Genomic DNA, 20,000 nt, shown 5'->3' with positions numbered 1-20,000 from the left:
AAAACAGTTAGCTCCATCTTTTGACACTTCTTCCACTCCCGTCCTTGCACGCTACACCGCTACAACAAAGATGACGGGGAGAAGACGCTGCCGAAGGTGAGCCACGTAAATAAGACCGCCCACAAAACGGCGCACCCGGAAGCGACTGTCAGAAAGCGGCTTGAAGATGATCTGTTACATGTTATGTAGACCACAAGGAAGTGTTTTACATTTAGAAAATAATTATAATAATATGATTCTTTTAATGTGGTGCACCTAATACATGAAAAAAGATTTAAAAAATAGACCATTCATCGGCAGTGCGTCTTATAATCCGGTGCGCCCTATGGTCCGGAAAATACGGTATTGATACACTAGGCCATTACACCAACGAGTGTTCACTTTTCTGGGAAGATTTGGGGAGTCTGTGTGTGTGATATGTTTGTCAATTTGTCTACAAGAACACTTGTTCGGTTAGAGGTCACGGATGTCGGAGGACAGTATATTGAACATAATTATTACCGTATTTTCCGCACTATAAGGCGCACCGGATTATTAGCCGCACCTTCAATGAATTACATATTTCATAACTTTGTCCACCAATAAGCCGCCCCGGATTATAAGCCGCGCCTACGCTGCGCTAAAGGGAATGTCAAAAAAACAGTCAGATAGTTCAGTCAAACTTTAATAATATATTGAAAACCAGCGTTCTAACAACTCTGTCCCAAAATGTACGCAAATGTGCAATCACAAACATAGTAAAATTCAAAATGGTGTAGAGCAATAGCAACATAATGTTGCTCGAACGTTAATGTCACAACACACAAAATAAACATAGCGCTCACCTTCTGAAGTTATTCTTCATTCGTAAATCCTTCGAATTCTTCGTCTTCGGTGTCCGAATTGAAAAGTTGCGCAAGCGTGGGATCCAAAATGGCCGGTTCCGTCTCGTCGAAGTAATCGGAGTCAGTGTCGCTGTTGTTGTCCAGTAGTTCTGTGAATCCTGCCTTCCGGAAAGCTCGGACCACAGTTGTGACCGAAATATCTGCCCAGGCATTTACGATCCACTGGCAAATGTTGGCGTATGTCGTCCGGCGCTGTCTGCCCGTCTTAGTGAAGGTGTGTTCGCCTTCGGAGCTGTGTGAAAAAAGCCACCCGGCCTCTTCGCGTAAACTTCCCTTAACCACTCGCTCATCTTTTCTTCATCCATCCATCCCTTCGAGTTAGCTTTTATGATGACGCCGGCTGGAAAGGTCTCTTTTGGCAAGGTCTTCCTTTTGAATATCACCATGGGTGGAAGTTAGCATGGCAAGCTAGAACCACAGTGAAGGATGACTTCTCATTCCCTGTGGTGCGAATATTCACCGTACGTGCTCCCGTTCCACAGTGCGGTTCACAGGAATATCAGTTGCTGTGAAATACGGTAGTAATCCGTGTGCGGATGGAGAGATTGCGTCTTTTTATGAACCGGATCCTTGTCGCTTAGTAGGAGCCATTTTGTGGTCTTTACAGATGTAAACAGGAAATGAAACGTACGGTGATATCCGCGCGTTTTTTCTTCTTCTTCCGGGGGCGGGTGGTTGCTTACAGTAGAAGAAGAAGCGCTTCCTGTTCTATGGGGGCGGGTGCTTTCCTTGGCGGTTGCTTGCGTAGAAGAAGAAGCGCTTCCTGTTCTACCGGGAAAAAAGATGGCGGCTGTTTACCGAAGTTGCGAGATCGAAACTTTATGAAAATGAATCGTAATAAAGCGCACCGGGTTATAAGGCGCACTGTCAGATTTTGAGAAAATGTGTGGTTTTTAGGTGCGCCTTATAGTGCGGAAAATACGGTATGTGCAAAGGCGGCTGAACAAAAAGGTGACTAAAATAATGTTACTTAAAGTGCTCGCGCTTCAAATGTTGTGCCACTGAGGATAATCAGAGGTAGCATGCGTAAATATGTGGCAGATATGACTCTTCTCAGTAGAACTGTTATAAATATAGCAGGACACGAGCAGAGCAGCAAGGTACTACCCATAAAACGCTCCTCCATGCATACACATCCCGTAAAGCCTCTCACTCATACTGTGGGTGGTTACAACAGTGTGTGTGTGTGTGTGTGTGTGTGTGTGTGTGTGTGTGTGTGTGTGTGTGTGCGCGCGTGCCAGTGCACTTGTGGTACTGACAGGAATGACAGATGGCTGCAGCACTAGGGGTATCCTATTACCCAGAATGCAAGGGGTGAAATAGGACATATTGGACAAAGCAAGTCATCCTACAGTCCAACACTGTATACACAATCATGCACTGGGTTTTACTCTAACATGAGCGTGTATCACTAATAGGCACTATGCTACTACAAATGTGAGATGATTTCCCAGTAAAATCTTGTGGCTTGCATTAGGGGAACTCGAGAAAGAACACGGCGTGTGGGAGGATGACACGCTGACTTTAATGTCAAGTATCTTGTCTCTCACTGTTTGTTACATCCTCCCATACCCAAGCTTGTATTTAGAGGGATTGCGTCTCTTAAATGAGCAAAATATCTCATGCAATCCATTTAGCGTGTCTGTCTTCATTCATATGAACAATATATGCAGATTCGAACAGGCAAAATAGCGGGAGGAGAAGATTTAGTGCTCACAGTGTGACTTATCAAACCTAAAACTGTTTTAACATGTTATGAAGGCCAATGCAAACTGGCACAGCTATGCACAAACGGCTCTGCCGCGATCAATGTGGCGAGGAAGTGGAATTTGGTGCATTTGAAATGATGGACAGAGATAACCTTTTGTGCGTTTTTTTGGGCTGTCAGAAATGAAAAAGAGTCGATTATCTCTTATTTGGTCATTCCATCTCTGAGCTGATGAATGACTTAAAGGTGACCTATTGTGCAAAACGGTCCGTGTAGGTCCGTGTACCTTCCGTTCATTCTATTTCCAATTCTTAAACGCAAATCGAAAAACAAAATTAGGGCCGTTTTTCTATTTTTATTATATGTGGCAGATTTTAAAACAAACATAAAAGGGTTGATTTTCATTAAAATATTGCCATAAAATCGGATTTTTTGCTGTTTTCCTTTTATGGATTATTATTTTTCCAGATATACACAAAAATAGAATTTTGTTAATCCAAAATGCAAAAATGCATAGCTTTTCCTTTGCGTTTAGCATGTTATTAGCATAACGGTAACACCTTTGTTCAGCAGGAGTCCTATTGTCGTTTTAAAAAAAGAGTCATTAAACAGTTCAACTTTTGATTTAATAATGAAAATAGAAAAAATGGCCCAAAATGTGTTTTTTGATTTGCATTATTGCATTAAAGAATTCGAAATAGAATGAACGAAAGGTACTGGTACATCCTGGCCATCCGTTTTTTTTTTTAAATATAACAAACACTAAAAAAAATTAAGTAATGACTTGTTTTTTCAATATTCGTTTTCAGGCCCATAATGAAAAAAGCCGATAAGTAACTATTTTCTACATCATTTCCGATTTGTGCACAATTGGAAAATTGGGCATTTGAACAAATTTTTTGCAAATCTATTTCAGACACCAAGGAGAGATATCCATAGACATGGGCTACACAGAACCAAAACCAACTTTTCTTACCTATTTGGTAACTTTTTTGTGTGTTTGGGATCTGCAAAAGTCCCGAAAATGTGAAATCAAACCAAGGCGGACATATTTATAAAACAATCTTGCCTTCCTTCATACTTCCTCCAAACAAGCCGCTAGGAATTTGCCGCGTTGGTGACGTCAACGGATATCTCCATGAATGGTGAAGTTTTACCCAAAGAGCTTTGCACGAGTCCGCCATTGTAGTCCAACACTGTTGTCAATAAGCTCCTTCTTTTTCTCCATCCTCTTCTTTTGTGGGGCAGACTGGCTCGTACATGCACATGCATCCTCCGCTGTTGCCATTTCTAATACAAAGTAGCGTTCAGTTTGAGCCTTACATCTGTCAGTAGGCTCCACATGGAAACACTAAAAACTACAACAAAGTGGGCGAGGAGAAGTGGAGGCCCGTAAATAAGGCCGCCCGCAAAATTACGCATCCTAAAGAGACGGTTTGAAAAAAGCTGGAAGACGGTCTGCCAAACATAATCAATGCAACATTTTAAGCAAAGAACCATCATTACATGTTATTTAGACCACAAGGAAGTGTTTTAAATGCAGGGGAAAAAATCATAATATGCCCCTTTAAGGACTGATTTGGAGCGAGCGAACATTTATAAATATACCGTATTTCCATTAAAAAACTTATTGCAACACTGCATTTTTTTGCGACTTGGCGTCTCCCAGAGAGCACCTACGGCGAGCTAAAAGATGGTTCCATTGGAGATCGCACCAGAGGAGCGCTTCTCTATTGCACCGATTATAGTTGTGTGCTGCATGTTCCACAACATAGCAAAACACAACAGGTTGGAGCACGATGATATGGTAGTAGACTGGAAATCCTCATTTAAATATGCAGGTCTGCACCACTTTTTCTCCTTATCGATTACACACGCAGTCTTTCGCCCATTAGTATGTGCAATTGTTCAGTTTGCAAACCCTGTTTAGTACCTGTTATTTAGGATCTTGGTAGATTGGTAGATTTAGCCATTAATATTTTTAGATGCACCCTTATCCTTTGTGCATAAAAGATGTTAATAGTGAATTGATGACAGACAAGGGGAAATAGGTCTTTCTGGGATTACTGTGGTAATCAAAATGCTATTTAAAAGTGCTTGTTTAATCTTTATTATATTGTTGCATGAATGAAAATGGTTGTACGGTATCAATAGCACCATTTTGTAAAAGTGTAAAAATATTGCGTGTAGCATACCCATCTAATAGGCTGATTCAAGTTGAAAAAACTAAAAAAAATGTCAGTTTACATAGTAAAACCCCTTTAAAATGTTCTGCAGACCACACCAAAAACTATTTAAATCATTAATAATTCATACAGTGGCTTTTAGTGAATCAGTAAGTACTAATACTAAATGACCTCCTGTAGCAAACTACCTCAGTTCGACATCCCACCATTCCATAGCTGACTAACTAAGGCTGCCGAGATGGATGAGTTCATGGAACAATCCTATAACATCCACTCCTGAGAGAGTCCAGGAAGACTGCATGCAGCAACATGGCATTGACTTAACAGGGCAGCATGTACATTCCATCACTTGATCTGTTCTATTAACGTACACAACACATTGAAATTGTGGCTCATATCATTTGGGCCTACACAGCTTGTCTCACCCTGTCTCTAATGTGCTGCTTCAACAACTTTATTGGGTAAGAGCAGGGTCGTCCACGTGTGCATTCTGTCAAAATGACACTTAGATGATAAAACCTGAATACCATCGCTACCTCTGGTTTTGCCTACCTGCCCTGTCCTGCTATGAAAGACCTATCCATCACCCAATGAAATAGAAAAAGGGAGTTTAAAAAACTGTTATCCGAATTATTGTGGGCACATTTGAATCACTACGGTACCAATTCCCTGTACCTGGGAACCCGTACTCAACCTTTCCAATTGTTGGTACTTCTGTGTGTGAAGAAAACTGGTTTTGTTGAATGGAATTAAACGTAGTATCCCACACTTCTCTTTTCTAAAGTAAATCTGTACAGCAGATATAGATCATCTACATCAACAATATGATTGCCCTGAGTGGCTGGACAGGACAGGTTCAATAAAAAAACAAACCAATAAAAATTTTTTAGAATTTTTTAAAATCGATTAAGAATCGTTACAAATAAATTGTGGTACATTCAGATTTTTTTTAACACCTATATATATATATATATATATATATATATATATATATATATATATACATATACATATACACAGTACAGGCCAAAAGTTTGGACAAACCTTCTCCTCATTCAATGCGTTTTCTTTATTTTCATGACTATTAACATTGTAGACTGTCACTGAAGGCATCAAAACTGTGAATGGACACATGAATATAATTATGAATATAATTATAATTATATATATATATATATATATATATATATATATATATATATATATATATATATTATAACATACATCCATAAACGTGGATGCATATGCAAAAGTGCAATATATTTTCTGTACAGTAATGTATTTATTTATATCTGCACCTTATTGCTCTTTTATCCTGCACTACAATGAGCTAATGCAACAAAATGTTGTTCTTATCTGTACTGTAAAGTTCAAATTTGAATGACAGTAAAAGGAAGTCTAAGTCTAAGTCTAATGTGGAGTTATGTACGTACTTAACAAAAAAAGGTGAAATAACTGAAAACCTGTTTTATATTCTAATTTCTTCAAAATAGCCACCCTTTGCTCTGATTGGTGCTTTGCACACTCTTGGCATTCTCTCGATGAGCTTCAAGCACACCTGTGAAATGAAAACCATTTCAGATGACTGCTTCTTGAAGCTCATCGAGAGAATGCCAAGAGTGTGCAAAAAAGTAATCAGAGCAAAGGGTGGCTATTTTGAAGAAACTAGAATATAAAACATGTTTTCAGTTATTTCACCTTTTTTTGTTAAGTACATAACTCCACATGTGTTCCTTCATAGTTTTGATGCCTTCAGTGACAATCTACTGTGTAAATAGTCATGAAAATAAAGAAAACACATTGAATGAGAAGATGTGTCCAAACTTTTAGCCTGTACTGTGTGTGTGTATGTGTATATATATATATATATATATATATATATATATATATATATATATATATATATATACATAAAGTAATATAGTTAATCTCTGATTAAACATACTATACTAAAACATAGCATCGCTGTATACACTCAGCCCCTACCTGTGCGATCTCTGATGGCCAGGTTGTTGCCTTTCTTCAGGACAATATCCAGCTGGTACATGGCTGGACTCGGAGGCTGAGGCTCTGCATTACAAGAGTCCACGGTAGTGATGCTCTGTGGAGACACAACATTAATGTACAAATCAACAAAGCTTTTTAATTTGTGTTATGATAACCAGTCATACAAGCTGGACTTAAAGCTTTTCGATATTTAACTGAAGGAACTGATCTGGTGCATTCATTTGACAGCCAATCTGTTCCTTGTCATCTCTGGGTTCTTCAGGGAGGTCACCTCGCTCCAACTGTGATAGGAAACCCCTCCTGACTCACAACATGGCTCCCACAAGAGCCATTAGAAAGACCCAAGATGAGTCCAGCTATTCCCTAACAGTTGCCACTGCATCATTTCTCCATCTTAAACTCATTTATCAACTCCCTTTTTTTGTCATATGCCTTCCTGTTAATCAGCCATGTGGGCACAGCCATATTGCTCAGAGATGAGGCTAAAAATAACAACAAAAGAGCAAAAGGAGATTAAAAAACTCAAATGAGAGCACTGGGAGACTACTTAGAGACAACCAAGAGTTTATATTAGTCCCTCAAGAGAAGCTGATCAGCAGGCAAAATAGGGTAATAATGCAAATGGAAATAAACAATAGGAACACCTTGAATACCTGAGACTGAAAAATAATGTGTCAGAAAAGGTACAGGACTGGTAAAGAGGTTCTCCCAAACTCACAATATCAGCACAGAAACAGTACAGTTTTTCCCAAGCTAAAATAGCAGAGGGCGATGTGACGAGAGATCTCGCAAGATTAAAATATGACGATATTTCTCGTTTACAGAAAAGATGCCCCGCTGGCAGAACAGTCAGCGTTTTATTTTTATGTCTGTCAAACATTTTTAATAAGATTAATCACATTTTGGAATTTAGATTAATCATGATTAATCAGTTTTGTTTTGTTTTTGATTAATCATGATTAGTCTATTTTTTTGTGTGGATTTATCATGATTAGTCACTTTTGTTTTGGATTAATCATGATTAATCCGTTTATTTATTTGGATTTATCATGATTAATCTTTTTTTTTATAATTTGGATTAATCATAATTAATCCGTTTTTTGAATGTGGATTAATTATGATTAATCAATTTTTAATTTGGATTAATCATTAATTAATCAGTTTTTAATTTGTATTAATCATGATTAATCAGTTTTTTAAATTTGGATTAATCATGATTTATCCGTTTATTTATTTGGATTATATATGATTAATCAGGGTTTTTTTTTTTGGGGGGGGGGGGTTAATCATGATTAATTTGTTTATTTTATTTGGATTCATCATGATTAATCAGTGTTTTAATTTTTATTTGATTAATCATGATTAATCCATTTGTGAATTTGTATTAATCATGATTAATCTGTTTTTTTATTTATTTGGATTAATCATGATTAATAAATTTTTTGTATTTGGATTAATCATGATTAATAAATTTTTTGTATTTGGATTAATCATGATTAATAACAGGTGATTACTTGCTTGCATAGTTAAAATTTGCTCAAGAAAAGACCCCAATATTTGTACACAAACACAATTGTATAATCAGAATGTCACCCAGGAACGTTTTTAATTATTTTACTTGAATGCATGTCATTGATTTGCACAAAACTTGGCAACAGTTTAATCTAAAGTTCTTTCAGGCCGTATTTTGGAGGGAAATTAGCCAGCGAGCACACCTGTCAGAGTCTCCTAACTCATTGTTTTACTGACGCATGCATTGATCTGAATACTGACCCTATAGTGGTTAAGGTAAAAGAGCTTGTACGGTCAAAATAAATTGCATGATTAATCTAAGTGTGGTCATGCGTTAACTCGTTAATTTTGTTTTGTTTTAACAGTCTGGCTGTGGGTTAGAGATTGGAACCGTTCATTGAGTGTTTTGCGCACACTACAAACCTAGAGCTAGCACACAAAGCTAAGCTCGGGGTTCCACTGTGTATGTCTAAGCAGTAACAGCTAAAGTGTCATTCTTAGGCGCGACATAAAAGTACACCCGAGTCTAGACACACTGGATTGCTTTCAGTGTTACGCCATTATAACAGCCCTGAAATAAAACAATACAGCCGAATCATCAATACACATGACAGCTGCGATATAAGCGATGCAGAGGACCCCACAAAGCTCCCCAAAACAGACATGCAATTATATTTACTTCATATTAACTTTTATAATTTTTTATTTCAAATTTTATTCGTGTAGAGAAGTTCAATAGTTCAAAGCTCATGTGTATTCCATGCACGCAAAGTTATAAAATACTTCAGAATGCATCTGCATTGTTAATATAATTGAGTCAACTTCATAAGAATATTATTTTGGTCGCACTTTAAAAAAATATTGCTGCGCAAATGATTGAGGTATGAGCATAACCAATTCAGCAAGAAATGTGTTGAATGGCTATGAAAAAGTCTAAATTATTTGCTTTCTCTATCACACAGCAAACAGTGGCTAGACTAGACTTGAAAGTTGAACAATGCTCATCGAACACTTATTTGGAACATCCCACAGGTAAACAGGCTAATTGGGAACAGGTGGGTGCCATGATTGGGTATAAAAGCAGCTTCCATGAAATGCTCAGTCATTCACAAACAAGGATGGTGGCGAGGGTCACCACTTTGTCAACAAATGCGTGAGCAAATTGTCCAACAGTTTAAGAACAACATTTCTCAACCAACTATTGCAAGGAATTTAGGGATTTCACCATCTACGGTCCGTAATATCATCAAAAGGTTCATGGAACTGGAGAAATTACTGCACGTAAGCGGCAATGCCCGTGACCTTCGATCCCTCAGGTGGTACTGCATCAAAAAGCGACATCAGTGTGTAAAGGATATCACCAAATGGGCTCAGGAACATTTCAGAAAATCACTGTCAGTAACTACAGTTGATCGCTACATCTGTATGTGCAAGTTAAAACTCTACTATGCAAAGCCAAAGCCATTTATCAACAACACCCAGAAACGCTTCACTGGGCCCAAGCTCATCTAAGATGGACTGATGCAAAGTGGAAAAGTGTTCTGTGGTCTGACGAGTCCACATTTCAACTTGTTTTTGGAAACTGTGGACATCGTGTCCTCTGGATAACCATCCGGACTGTTATAAGCGCAAAGTTGAAAAGCCAGAATCTGTGATGGTATGGGGGTGTATTAGTGCCCAAGGCATGGGTAACTTACACATCTGTGAAGGCACCATTAATGCTGAGAAGTACATACAGGTTTTGGAACAACATATGTTGCCTCCAAGCAACGTCTTTTTCATGGACGCCCCTGCTTATTTCAGCAAGACAATGCCAAGCCACGTGTTACAATAGTGTGGCTTCGTAGTAAAATAGTGCGGGTACTAGACTGGACTGCCTGTAGTCCAGACCTGTCTCCCATTGAAAATGTGTGGCGCATTATGAAGCCTAAAATACCACAACGGAGATCCCGGACCGTTGAACAACTTAGCATCAAGCAAGAATGGGAAATAATTCCACCTAAAAAGCTTCAAAAATGAGTCTCCTCAGTTCCCAAACTCTGTTCCATGTAACACAGTGGTAAAAATGACCCTGTGCCAACTTTTTTGTAATGTGTTGCTGCCATTAAATTCTAAGTTAATGATTATTTGCAAAAAACATTTCTCAGTTCCAACATTAAATAACTTGTCTTTGCAGTCTATTCAATTGAATATAAGTTGAAAAGGATTTGTTGTACTCTGTTTTATTTACGATTTACACAACGTGCCAACTTCGCTGGTTTTGGGTTTTGTAATCCTGCACGGGACAATCCGCCTTTAATTTAAAAAATTGTGATTAATCGATATTGGCTGATATGAGTAAAGCCCTAATTTATACTGTAACCATGTTACTTATTTGGCGGTTAAAAAAAAACAGAAAATTATTAAACTTGTGTCCATTATAAAGCAAATACAGGCAAAGTGCTAAATAAAATCTTAAGCGTCATTTTTCAATGTTAAAAAGGACAGTTGAAATAGCAGTAATAAAAACAAACAGCGAAACGATCTAACTCGCTCAAAAACAAAAATTGTGTGATTATGTGTTTAAAAAGATGCACACAGGTATAATATTGATTAACTCCTGGCATTTTTAGCACTCTAATACACTCAATGTATAAAATTGTATTAATTAGTAACATTTTATGTATCCATTAGATGGATTAATTGCATGTTTAATCTTATGCCCTTTGAGACACTTGTGATTTAGGGCTATATAAATAAAGATTGATTGATTGATTGATTATGATGCCGGCGCATTAGTGCTTTGTGTGTTACTTCATTGCACTCCAAATTGAAGCTGCTTTAAAAAGGACTTCAATTGATTTAGTCCGATTTTGTTTAAAATGATAGTTATTTTTCACACAACTTTGTCTCAGACTTTTTAGCTCGATAGTAACGAAACAAACAAGCTAACTATCTTACTGGGTTGAGACCGCATCCTTCAGATGTCCGACATTCTACCACTTTAAAGTACCAGTAGAGTGCAAAAACAAGTTGCTCTATATTGAAGATATTATCACGTATCTGATTTATGACACCAACAGACTTTCAAAGTTTGCGAATAAATAGTTATGATCAAAGTAGTATCAAAATCAAGGAGATTCCCAAGCCATTTTAGGAGTTAATGAGCAAGCCAGTCACGTGATCCGTGACGTAGTGCTAGAAACCACAGATCCCTTACCCATCAACAACAAGCTAATCAAGCAGACTTTGTGAGAGCCAACAACAATTACTTTCGAAAAAAATATGATCCGGAATATTATATTTTTGAGCCCTAACACAAAGAGGATGAGCAATAAGTTTTAGAAGCCGAGTGCTAAACGGATGTAGCTTTATTGTAACAATATAGCATTAGCAGCATTGCTAGGTGCTAAACATACAAAGTAACCACAATAAAACCAACACTTACTGAAATATTACCACTCTCGCTGGGATGCCGACCGACGGGACGCTCACATAATTTCATTAAGATAAGGAATCAATCACAATTCTCACGAAAGGTTCAAAAAAGATGACGCAACTAGCGTCTTTTTGTGTCTTTTTCGCCATCTTGGGGGATGTCAAAGTTAACCAGCTTCTCAGTCCATGGCCACATTTGGCTTGGGAATCTCCTTGATTTGGTTTAACTCTTATCTTACTGACAGGATGCAATGCGTCTCCCATAATAATGTGACCTCGGACTATGTTAAGGTAACGTGCGGAGTTCCTCAGGGTTCGGTTCTTGGCCCTGCACTCTTTAGTATTTACATGCTGCCGCTAGGTGACATCATACGCAAATACGGTGTTAGCTTTCATTGTTATGCTGATGACACCCAACTCTACATGCCCCTAAAGCTGACCAACACGCCGGATTGTAGTCAGCTGGAGGCGTGTCTTAATGAAATTAAACAATGGATGTCCGCTAACTTCTTGCAACTCAACGCCAAGAAAACGGAAATGCTGATTATCGGTCCTGCTAAACACCGACATTTATTTAATAATACCACCTTAACATTTGACAACCAAACAATTACACAAGGCGAATCAGTAAAGAATCTGGGTATTATCTTCGACCCAACTCTCTCGTTTGAATCACACATTAAGAGTGTTACTAAAACGGCCTTCTTTCATCTCCGTAATATCGCTAAAATTCGTTCTATTTTATCCACTAGCGACGCTGAGATCATTATTCATGCGTTCGTTACGTCTCGTCTCGACTACTGTAACGTATTATTTTCGGGTCTCCCTATGTCTAGCATTAAAAAATTACAGTTGGTACAAAATGCGGCTGCTAGACTTTTGACAAGAACAAGAAAGTTTGATCATATTACGCCTATACTGGCTCACCTGCACTGGCTTCCTGTGCACTTAAGATGTGACTTTAAGGTTTTACTACTTACGTATAAAATACTACACGGTCTAGCTCCGTCCTATCTTGTCGATTGCATTGTACCATATGTCCCGGCAAGAAATCTGCGTTCAAAGAACTCCGGCTTATTAGTGATTCCCAGAGCCCAAAAAAAGTCTGCGGGCTATAGAGCGTTTTCTATTCGGGCTCCAGTACTATGGAATGCCCTCCTGGTAACAATTAGAGATGCTACCTCAGTAGAAGCATTTAAGTCCCATCTTAAAACTCATTTGTATACTCTAGCCTTTAAATAGCCCCCCTGTTAGACCAGTTGATCTGCCGTTTCTTTTCTTTTCTCCTCTGCTCCCCTTTTCCTTGAGGGGGGGGGCACAGGTCCGGTGGCCATGGATGAAGTGCTGGCTGTCCAGAGTCGGGACCCGGGGTGGACCGCTCGCCTGTGCATCGGCTGGGAACATCTCTGCGCTGCTGACCCGTCTCCGCTCGGGATGGTGTCCTGCTGGCCCCACTATGGACTGGACTCTTACTATTATGTTGGATCCACTATGGACTGGACTCTCACAATATTATGTCAGACCCACTCGACATCCATTGCTTTCGGTCTCCCCTAGAGGGGGGGGGGTTACCCGCATATGCGGTCCTCTCCAAGGTTTCTCATAGTCATTCACATCGACGTCCCACTGGGGTGAGTTTTTCCTTGCCCGTATGTGGGCTTTGTACCGAGGATGTCGTTGTGGCTTGTGCAGCCCTTTGAGACACTTGTGATTTAGGGCTATATAAATAAACATTGATTGATTGATTGTCTACTAGCAGGTGAGAGATGCATGAATTGTAATCTACAATTTACTTTTAGCAAGTTTGAGACCAAGCAGCCGCTGTCTTATAGTGGGCTCAGTGTGTCAACAATAGCAGCGCAAGCTAGAATTAGCTCACTGCTATCAATGCGCCGCTAAAATAGTCTGTTTGTGTTGGCACTTATAATAACAATATCGCTCATAATTTGGTTACTTTGCAGGTGACGACAAGTAAATGGAGTATTGTTGGCGCATTCTAGATGGTTTTTAGAGTGTATAATGAGGACCCTCCAGCTGTTGACTCAAATGTTAGATATTTATTTACGATTTCGAACGCATAAAAAAGCAAAGCATATGTGTTTCTGTCTTACGTAGGGATTGTAAATGAAAAACAGCACATCTCTTTCCAATTTTTGCGTATTTCCAGTGGGACTAACCTATTAATATGGTCAGAGTGCAGAAGTGTTACTACAGTGACATAGAATCTACGGAGGTTGCCGAAGCGTTTATCAACTTTAAAATCATTTTTAAAAAAAACACATGTCTTCTTGTCTCTCATAATAATTATGAACAAAAGGCAAAATTCCAAAAAAAGTGCAGTTTCCCTTTAAACATCTCCCAATTTTTATTTTTTCTTCTTAAGTAACGTCTAAATTAATTTCCCTTGTAATTAATTACATTTATAAAAGATTAATTCCGTTAGTTAATAAGTGTTCAACTTCAGCCTAAACCTTTTCGGTCTGCAACATTTTCTTTTTTTTAATTTATGAATGTACAACTGTTTGTTTATGAATGTACATCAGGGTTATACTTGTATAGCGCTTTTCTACCTTCAAGGTACTCAAAGCGCTTTGACAGTATTTCCACATTCACCCATTCACACACACATTCACACACTGATGGAGGGAGCTGCCATGCAAGGCGCTAACCAGCAGCCATCAGGAGCAAAGGGTGAAGTGTCTTGCTCAAGGACACAATGGACGTGACTAGGATGGTAGCAGTAACCAGCAACCCTCCGATTGCTGGCACGGCCACTCTACCAACTTCGCCACGCCGTCTGTTTGTTTATGTAAAACTGTTTGTTTATTTTGTTGACCATTGACCGAAGAAATAATAAACTAAAAAAATAACTAATTCAATTACTTTTTTGGTAAAGTAACGAGTAGCTATAATGAACTACTTTTTAAAAGTAATTTTCAGAACACTGACTACAGAGGACAGTGGCTTATTGGACTTGATGATTTGGCTAAATTTAGCATAGCAGTGTGTGGCATTCAGTGTCACTCTGGAAACACAGACTCAATGTTGGCTTATTTTGCAGCAGTAATCCAAAAACAGACTTTGTCACTAAAGTGTGTTAATCGTACTAAGACAGAGACATTTTTTTGGTGTAAATGTTCACCTAAACAAAAAATTACAAAAAAAAAATCATACTAAAACGGAGGGTTCATCTAGCACATACATAACCACTTACAGGATCAACCTTGTCAAAGGATATAAAAGCATGTTTTAATCACAAAATTATCATCAAGGCTTATGTCAGGCTGATTAAAAAAATTAAACTAATCAAATAAACACAGTGCTAAAATAAATTCTAATTAAATTATTAATAAACGATAATTAAAATGTTTCTTAAATGAACTGTCGGTAAAATTTAAGTGCAAATGAAAATACAGGTTCACTACTTTAGTCATAGTAGTTTTTGTGCTTAAGAAACTTCTTTATGACTTTAGGTCCAGACTTCATCCGTTTGTTTGATATTGGCATGACTGCCACAAATGGTGGATAAGTGTCTTACAACTGAACGCTGCTGTGGTTCATACGGACCACAGCTGAGAAACAGATATGTATATATATATATTTAAATATATACAGGTAAAAGCCAGTAAATTAGAATATTTTGAAAAACTTGATTTATTTCAGTAATTGCATTCAAAAGGTGTAACTTGTACATTATATTTATTCATTGCACACAGACTGATGCATTCAAATGTTTATTTCATTTAATTTTGATGATTTGAAGTGGCAACAAATGAAAATCCAAAATTCCGTGTGTCACAAAATTAGAATATTACTTAAGGCTAATACAAAAAAGGGATTTTTAGAAATGTTGGCCAACTGAAAAGTATGAAAATGAAAAATATGAGCATGTACAATACTCAATACTTGGTTGGAGCTCCTTTTGCCTCAATTACTGCGTTAATGCGGCGTGGCATGGAGTCGATGAGTTTCTGGCACTGCTCAGGTGTTATGAGAGCCCAGGTTGCTCTGATAGTGGCCTTCAACTCTTCTGCGTTTTTGGGTCTGGCATTCTGCATCTTCCTTTTCACAATACCCCACAGAATTTCTATGGGGCTAAGGTCAGGGGAGTTGGCGGGCCAATTTGGAACAGAAATACCATGGTCTGTAAACCAGGCACGGGTAGATTTTGCGCTGTGTGCAGGCGCCAAGTCCTGTTGGAACTTGAAATCTCCATCTCCATAGAGCAGGTCAGCAGCAGGAAGCATGAAGTGCTCTAAAACTTGCTGGTAGACGGCTGCGTTGACCCTGGATCTCAGGAAACAGAGTGGACCGACACCAGCAGATGACATGGCACCCCAAACCATCACTGATGGTGGAAACTTTACACTAGACTTCAGGCAACGTGGATCCTGTGCCTCTCCTGTCTTCCTCCAGACTCTGGGACCTCGATTTCCAAAGGAAATGCAAAATTTGCATGGTTGGGTGATGGTTTGGGGTGCCATGTCATCTGCTGGTGTCGGTCCACTCTGTTTCCTGAGATCCAGGGTCAACGCAGCCGTCTACCAGCAAGTTTTAGAGCACTTCAAGCTTCCTGCTGCTGACCTGCTCTATGGAGATGGAGATTTCAAGTTCCAACAGGACTTGGCACCTGCACACAGCGCAAAATCTACCCGTGCCTGGTTTACAGACCATGGTATTTCTGTTCTAAATTGGCCCGCCAACTCCCCTGACCTTAGCCCCATAGAAAATCTGTGGGGTATTGTGAAAAGGAAGATGCAGAATGCCAGACCCAAAAATCCAGAAGAGTTGAAGGCCACTATCAGAGCAACCTGGGCTCTCATAACACCTGAGCAGTGCCAGAAACTCATCGACTCCATGCCATGCCGCATTAACGCAGTAATTGAGGCAAAAGGAGCTCCAACCAAGTATTGAGTATTGTACATGCTCATATTTTTCATTTTCATACTTTTCAGTTGGCCAACATTTCTAAAAATCCCTTTTTTGTATTAGCCTTAAGTAATATTCTAATTTTGTGACACACGGAATTTTGGATTTTCATTTGTTGCCACTTCAAATCATCAAAATTAAATGAAATAAACATTTGAATGCATCAGTCTGTGTGCAATGAATAAATATAATGTACAAGTTACACCTTTTGAATGCAATTACTGAAATAAATCAAGTTTTTCAAAATATTCTAATTTACTGGCTTTTACCTGTATATATATATATATATATATATATATATATATATATATATATATATATATATATATATATATATATATATATATATATAGTGTTTATAGTACTTAATGTACTAAAGTTCATAAAAAATATATGTAATATCGAGGTTTATTGAACTAATTAGACTAGAGCAAATTATTCAGGCTGGCAGACAAACTTGAGGGACTTAATTTGCCCAAACACATGACCAAAACTTTATTTAAAAAAAAAATGTTTTAGTATACATTTTAACAGATTTTAATTACGTATACATCCTAAATAATATCTTAAACCTGCTTCACTTTTTATTTCTTATAAAATAGTTAGTTTTGAGTCGCATTCAGAAATTTACAACTAAATAATAAATAAGATATGTTTCTTATATTCAAGTGCAAATAAAAATACAGCAATTAGTCATATTTGTTTACGCTTAAGAAGCTTCTCTATGATTGTTTGATATTGTCATTACTGCCACAAGTGGTGGAAAAGTGTATTACAACTGAGTACCGCTGCAGCCCATTGACTGCAGCACTCTAGGGGGTGCTGGCGACCCAACAATGCGCCCCGCCCTATGGCTAAAAAGACTGTGACAGCGTCCTTTGAACTATCAACATGGAGAGAAAATGTTGAGACAGAACGCCAATGCAGAGTTGCGTCACTAAGGGATGAAAGGACGGAGAGAGTTCATTACATTTGCATTCACCTGCTAGAGCACTCTGCATTTACATGAAATTGTCCCGGGAGAACAACACTGCTTGCAAAGTGCTCATGCTGTTTGTCAGCCTTTTCCTGTACAACATCTCTACACAATCCCAGATGAATACACATAACTGCCAATCAATACCAACTTCCTCTGCCATTAACCAAACATGGCCTTGATGGGATAAAACATATACTTACTCTGAATATTGCACAGAAAGGAGCCAGCCTATGAACCCTTTCCAGAACACCATCAATGATTTAAGAGAAGTTCCACGACAACAAAAAGGGGAGCAGACTGAATAGGTGAGGAGTATGTACACGTAATTGTGAGAACAAGGTCTCTGTCTCCATTATCACAGCTTTTAAGTCTCCCTGCTGCCTCTAGTTGACTTTAATCCCGTCAAGGCTTGCCCTCCAAATCACATTATAACCCAGTTTGTTGCACCAGATGTTACAGATGGGCCTCCACCAAGGACTAATTGTTTAGGACACAAAAGTAGACAGCTTTTTTGTGTGTAAATCCCATTTTGCACGAGCAAGACTTCTAGTTTGTGTGTGTGTGTATATATATATATATATATATATATATATATATACATTATATATAATACCTAATGAACCAACACAATGACAGTCTCATTTGCCATGCAGTTGCACTTCCAAGACATTAGATGGCAGCACTGTATACAGTAAGCTATGTATGGTATTTCTGTGAGTGTTCTCAATCCTCAGGTCGTTGTCATCTCACAACATTCAATCATCAAAACTGGACTGTTAGGTTTGTACTCGAAGATGTTTGGTCTCTCATCTGAGTAGACTTCGTCAGTTCTTGACCATAGACTTAGATTGGTCAGATCTAGTCGTAGACTTAGATTGGTCACATCTAGTCTTAGACTTAGATTGGTCTGATCTAGTCTTAGACTTAACTTGGTCACATCTAGTCTTAGACTTAGATTGGTCACAGTTAGTCATAGACTTAGATTGGTCAGATCTAGTCATGTACTTAGATTGGTCGGATCTAGTCATAGACTCAGAGAGTAGTCAGATCTAGTCCTACACTTAGATTGGTCACATCGAGTCTTAGACTTAGATTTGTCACATCGAATCTTAGACTTAGATTGGTCACATCTAGTTTTAGACATACATTGGTCAGATATAGATTTAGACTTAGATTGGTCACATCTAGTCTTAGACTTAGATTGTATACTCTAGTCTTAGGATTAGAGTGGTCACATAGAGTCTTAGACTTAGATTGGTCACATCTAGTCTTAGACTTACATTGGTCACATCTAGTCATGTACTTAGATTGATCAGATCTAGTCAGAGACTCAGAGTAGTCAGATCTAGTCCTAGACCTAGATTGGTCAAATCTAGTCCTAGACTTAGATTGGTCAAATATGGTACCAAAATCCCAAAATATTTATACTTCAAAAACCAGGCGGGTGTACCAGGGTAAGGATGGTCTCGCCCTATTGTAGTGATAAAAACAAACTGTTTTGATGCAAACAAACAATCCTGAAGTCAAAGCCAACGTCGTTGAAATGTAACTTCCCCTCCTGAGCATTGAGGCGATTACGACTAATTTGAACTGGTAGTCGTCAATCTGCCACACAATACCTCAATGTCTGTCATGTCTTTCATAATGATTGTGAACGATAGGAAAAATTAAAAAAAAAAAAAGTGCAGTTCCCTTTAAAGGCTCATTCAGACCCAGGAGACAACAATACGAATCAAAATGTATCCGATACGAACAAACTTCTTGAAACACCGCCTTTTCTTGCGTCTGGCTCATTCAAACACACCATCGCAGTTAGTGCCACTGTCTCCCATAGCACACCTCCGTGTGCTAAAGAGTAGGTTATGTTGCCTTAATCTCACTGGAGGAGTGCTTCTAAATTGCCCAGAAAATGTGTTGCAAACTAAAGTTGTGTATCGCATGTTCCACAACATAACAAAAAACCACAGGCTGGAGCATGATGCCATGAATGTAGAGGGAAATGTCTCCATAGTACACGCAAAATCCTTACTTAAACAGGAGCAATCTGAGCCACAATTTTATACACAGTCTTAGTAGATCACCCAATTTTATAGTTTGCACACACTATTAAGCACTTGTCATTTGGGATCTTAGTAGATCAGGCCCTACGTGTTTAAGTTAGGGCTGGGCTATTAAACATTATATATATATATATACACACACACACATATATCTATATGTATATATATATATAGATATAGATATATGTGTGTGTGTGTTTGTGTGTATATGTATGTATGTATATATATATATATATATATATATATATATATATATATATATATATATATATACACACACATATATATATATATGCATATAAATGTGTATATATATAT

The 20,000-nt window shown here is 38.2% G+C and overlaps 1 protein-coding gene across 7 annotated transcripts in view; it reads right to left on the bottom strand.

Moving 5' to 3' along the window:
* Nucleotides 1–20,000, bottom strand: part of mctp1a (multiple C2 domains, transmembrane 1a) — a 502,786-nt gene that overhangs the window by 363,282 nt on the left and 119,504 nt on the right. For all 7 annotated transcript variants that reach the window (XR_009817879.1, XR_009817880.1, XM_061986604.1 and 4 more), the window contains exon 2: nucleotides 6,765–6,879. Coding sequence is in view for 5 of the 7 variants with exons in the window: in XM_061986604.1 (XP_061842588.1) it covers nucleotides 6,765–6,879 (115 nt within the window). In the remaining 2 variants the exon portion in view is untranslated. The remainder of the gene's footprint in view (nucleotides 1–6,764; nucleotides 6,880–20,000) is intronic.

The sequence above is a fragment of the Nerophis lumbriciformis genome, linkage group LG12 (assembly GCF_033978685.3).
Source record: "Nerophis lumbriciformis linkage group LG12, RoL_Nlum_v2.1, whole genome shotgun sequence".
NCBI lineage: Eukaryota > Metazoa > Chordata > Actinopteri > Syngnathiformes > Syngnathidae > Nerophis > Nerophis lumbriciformis.
This window is presented reverse-complemented; position numbering and strand designations above follow the sequence as displayed.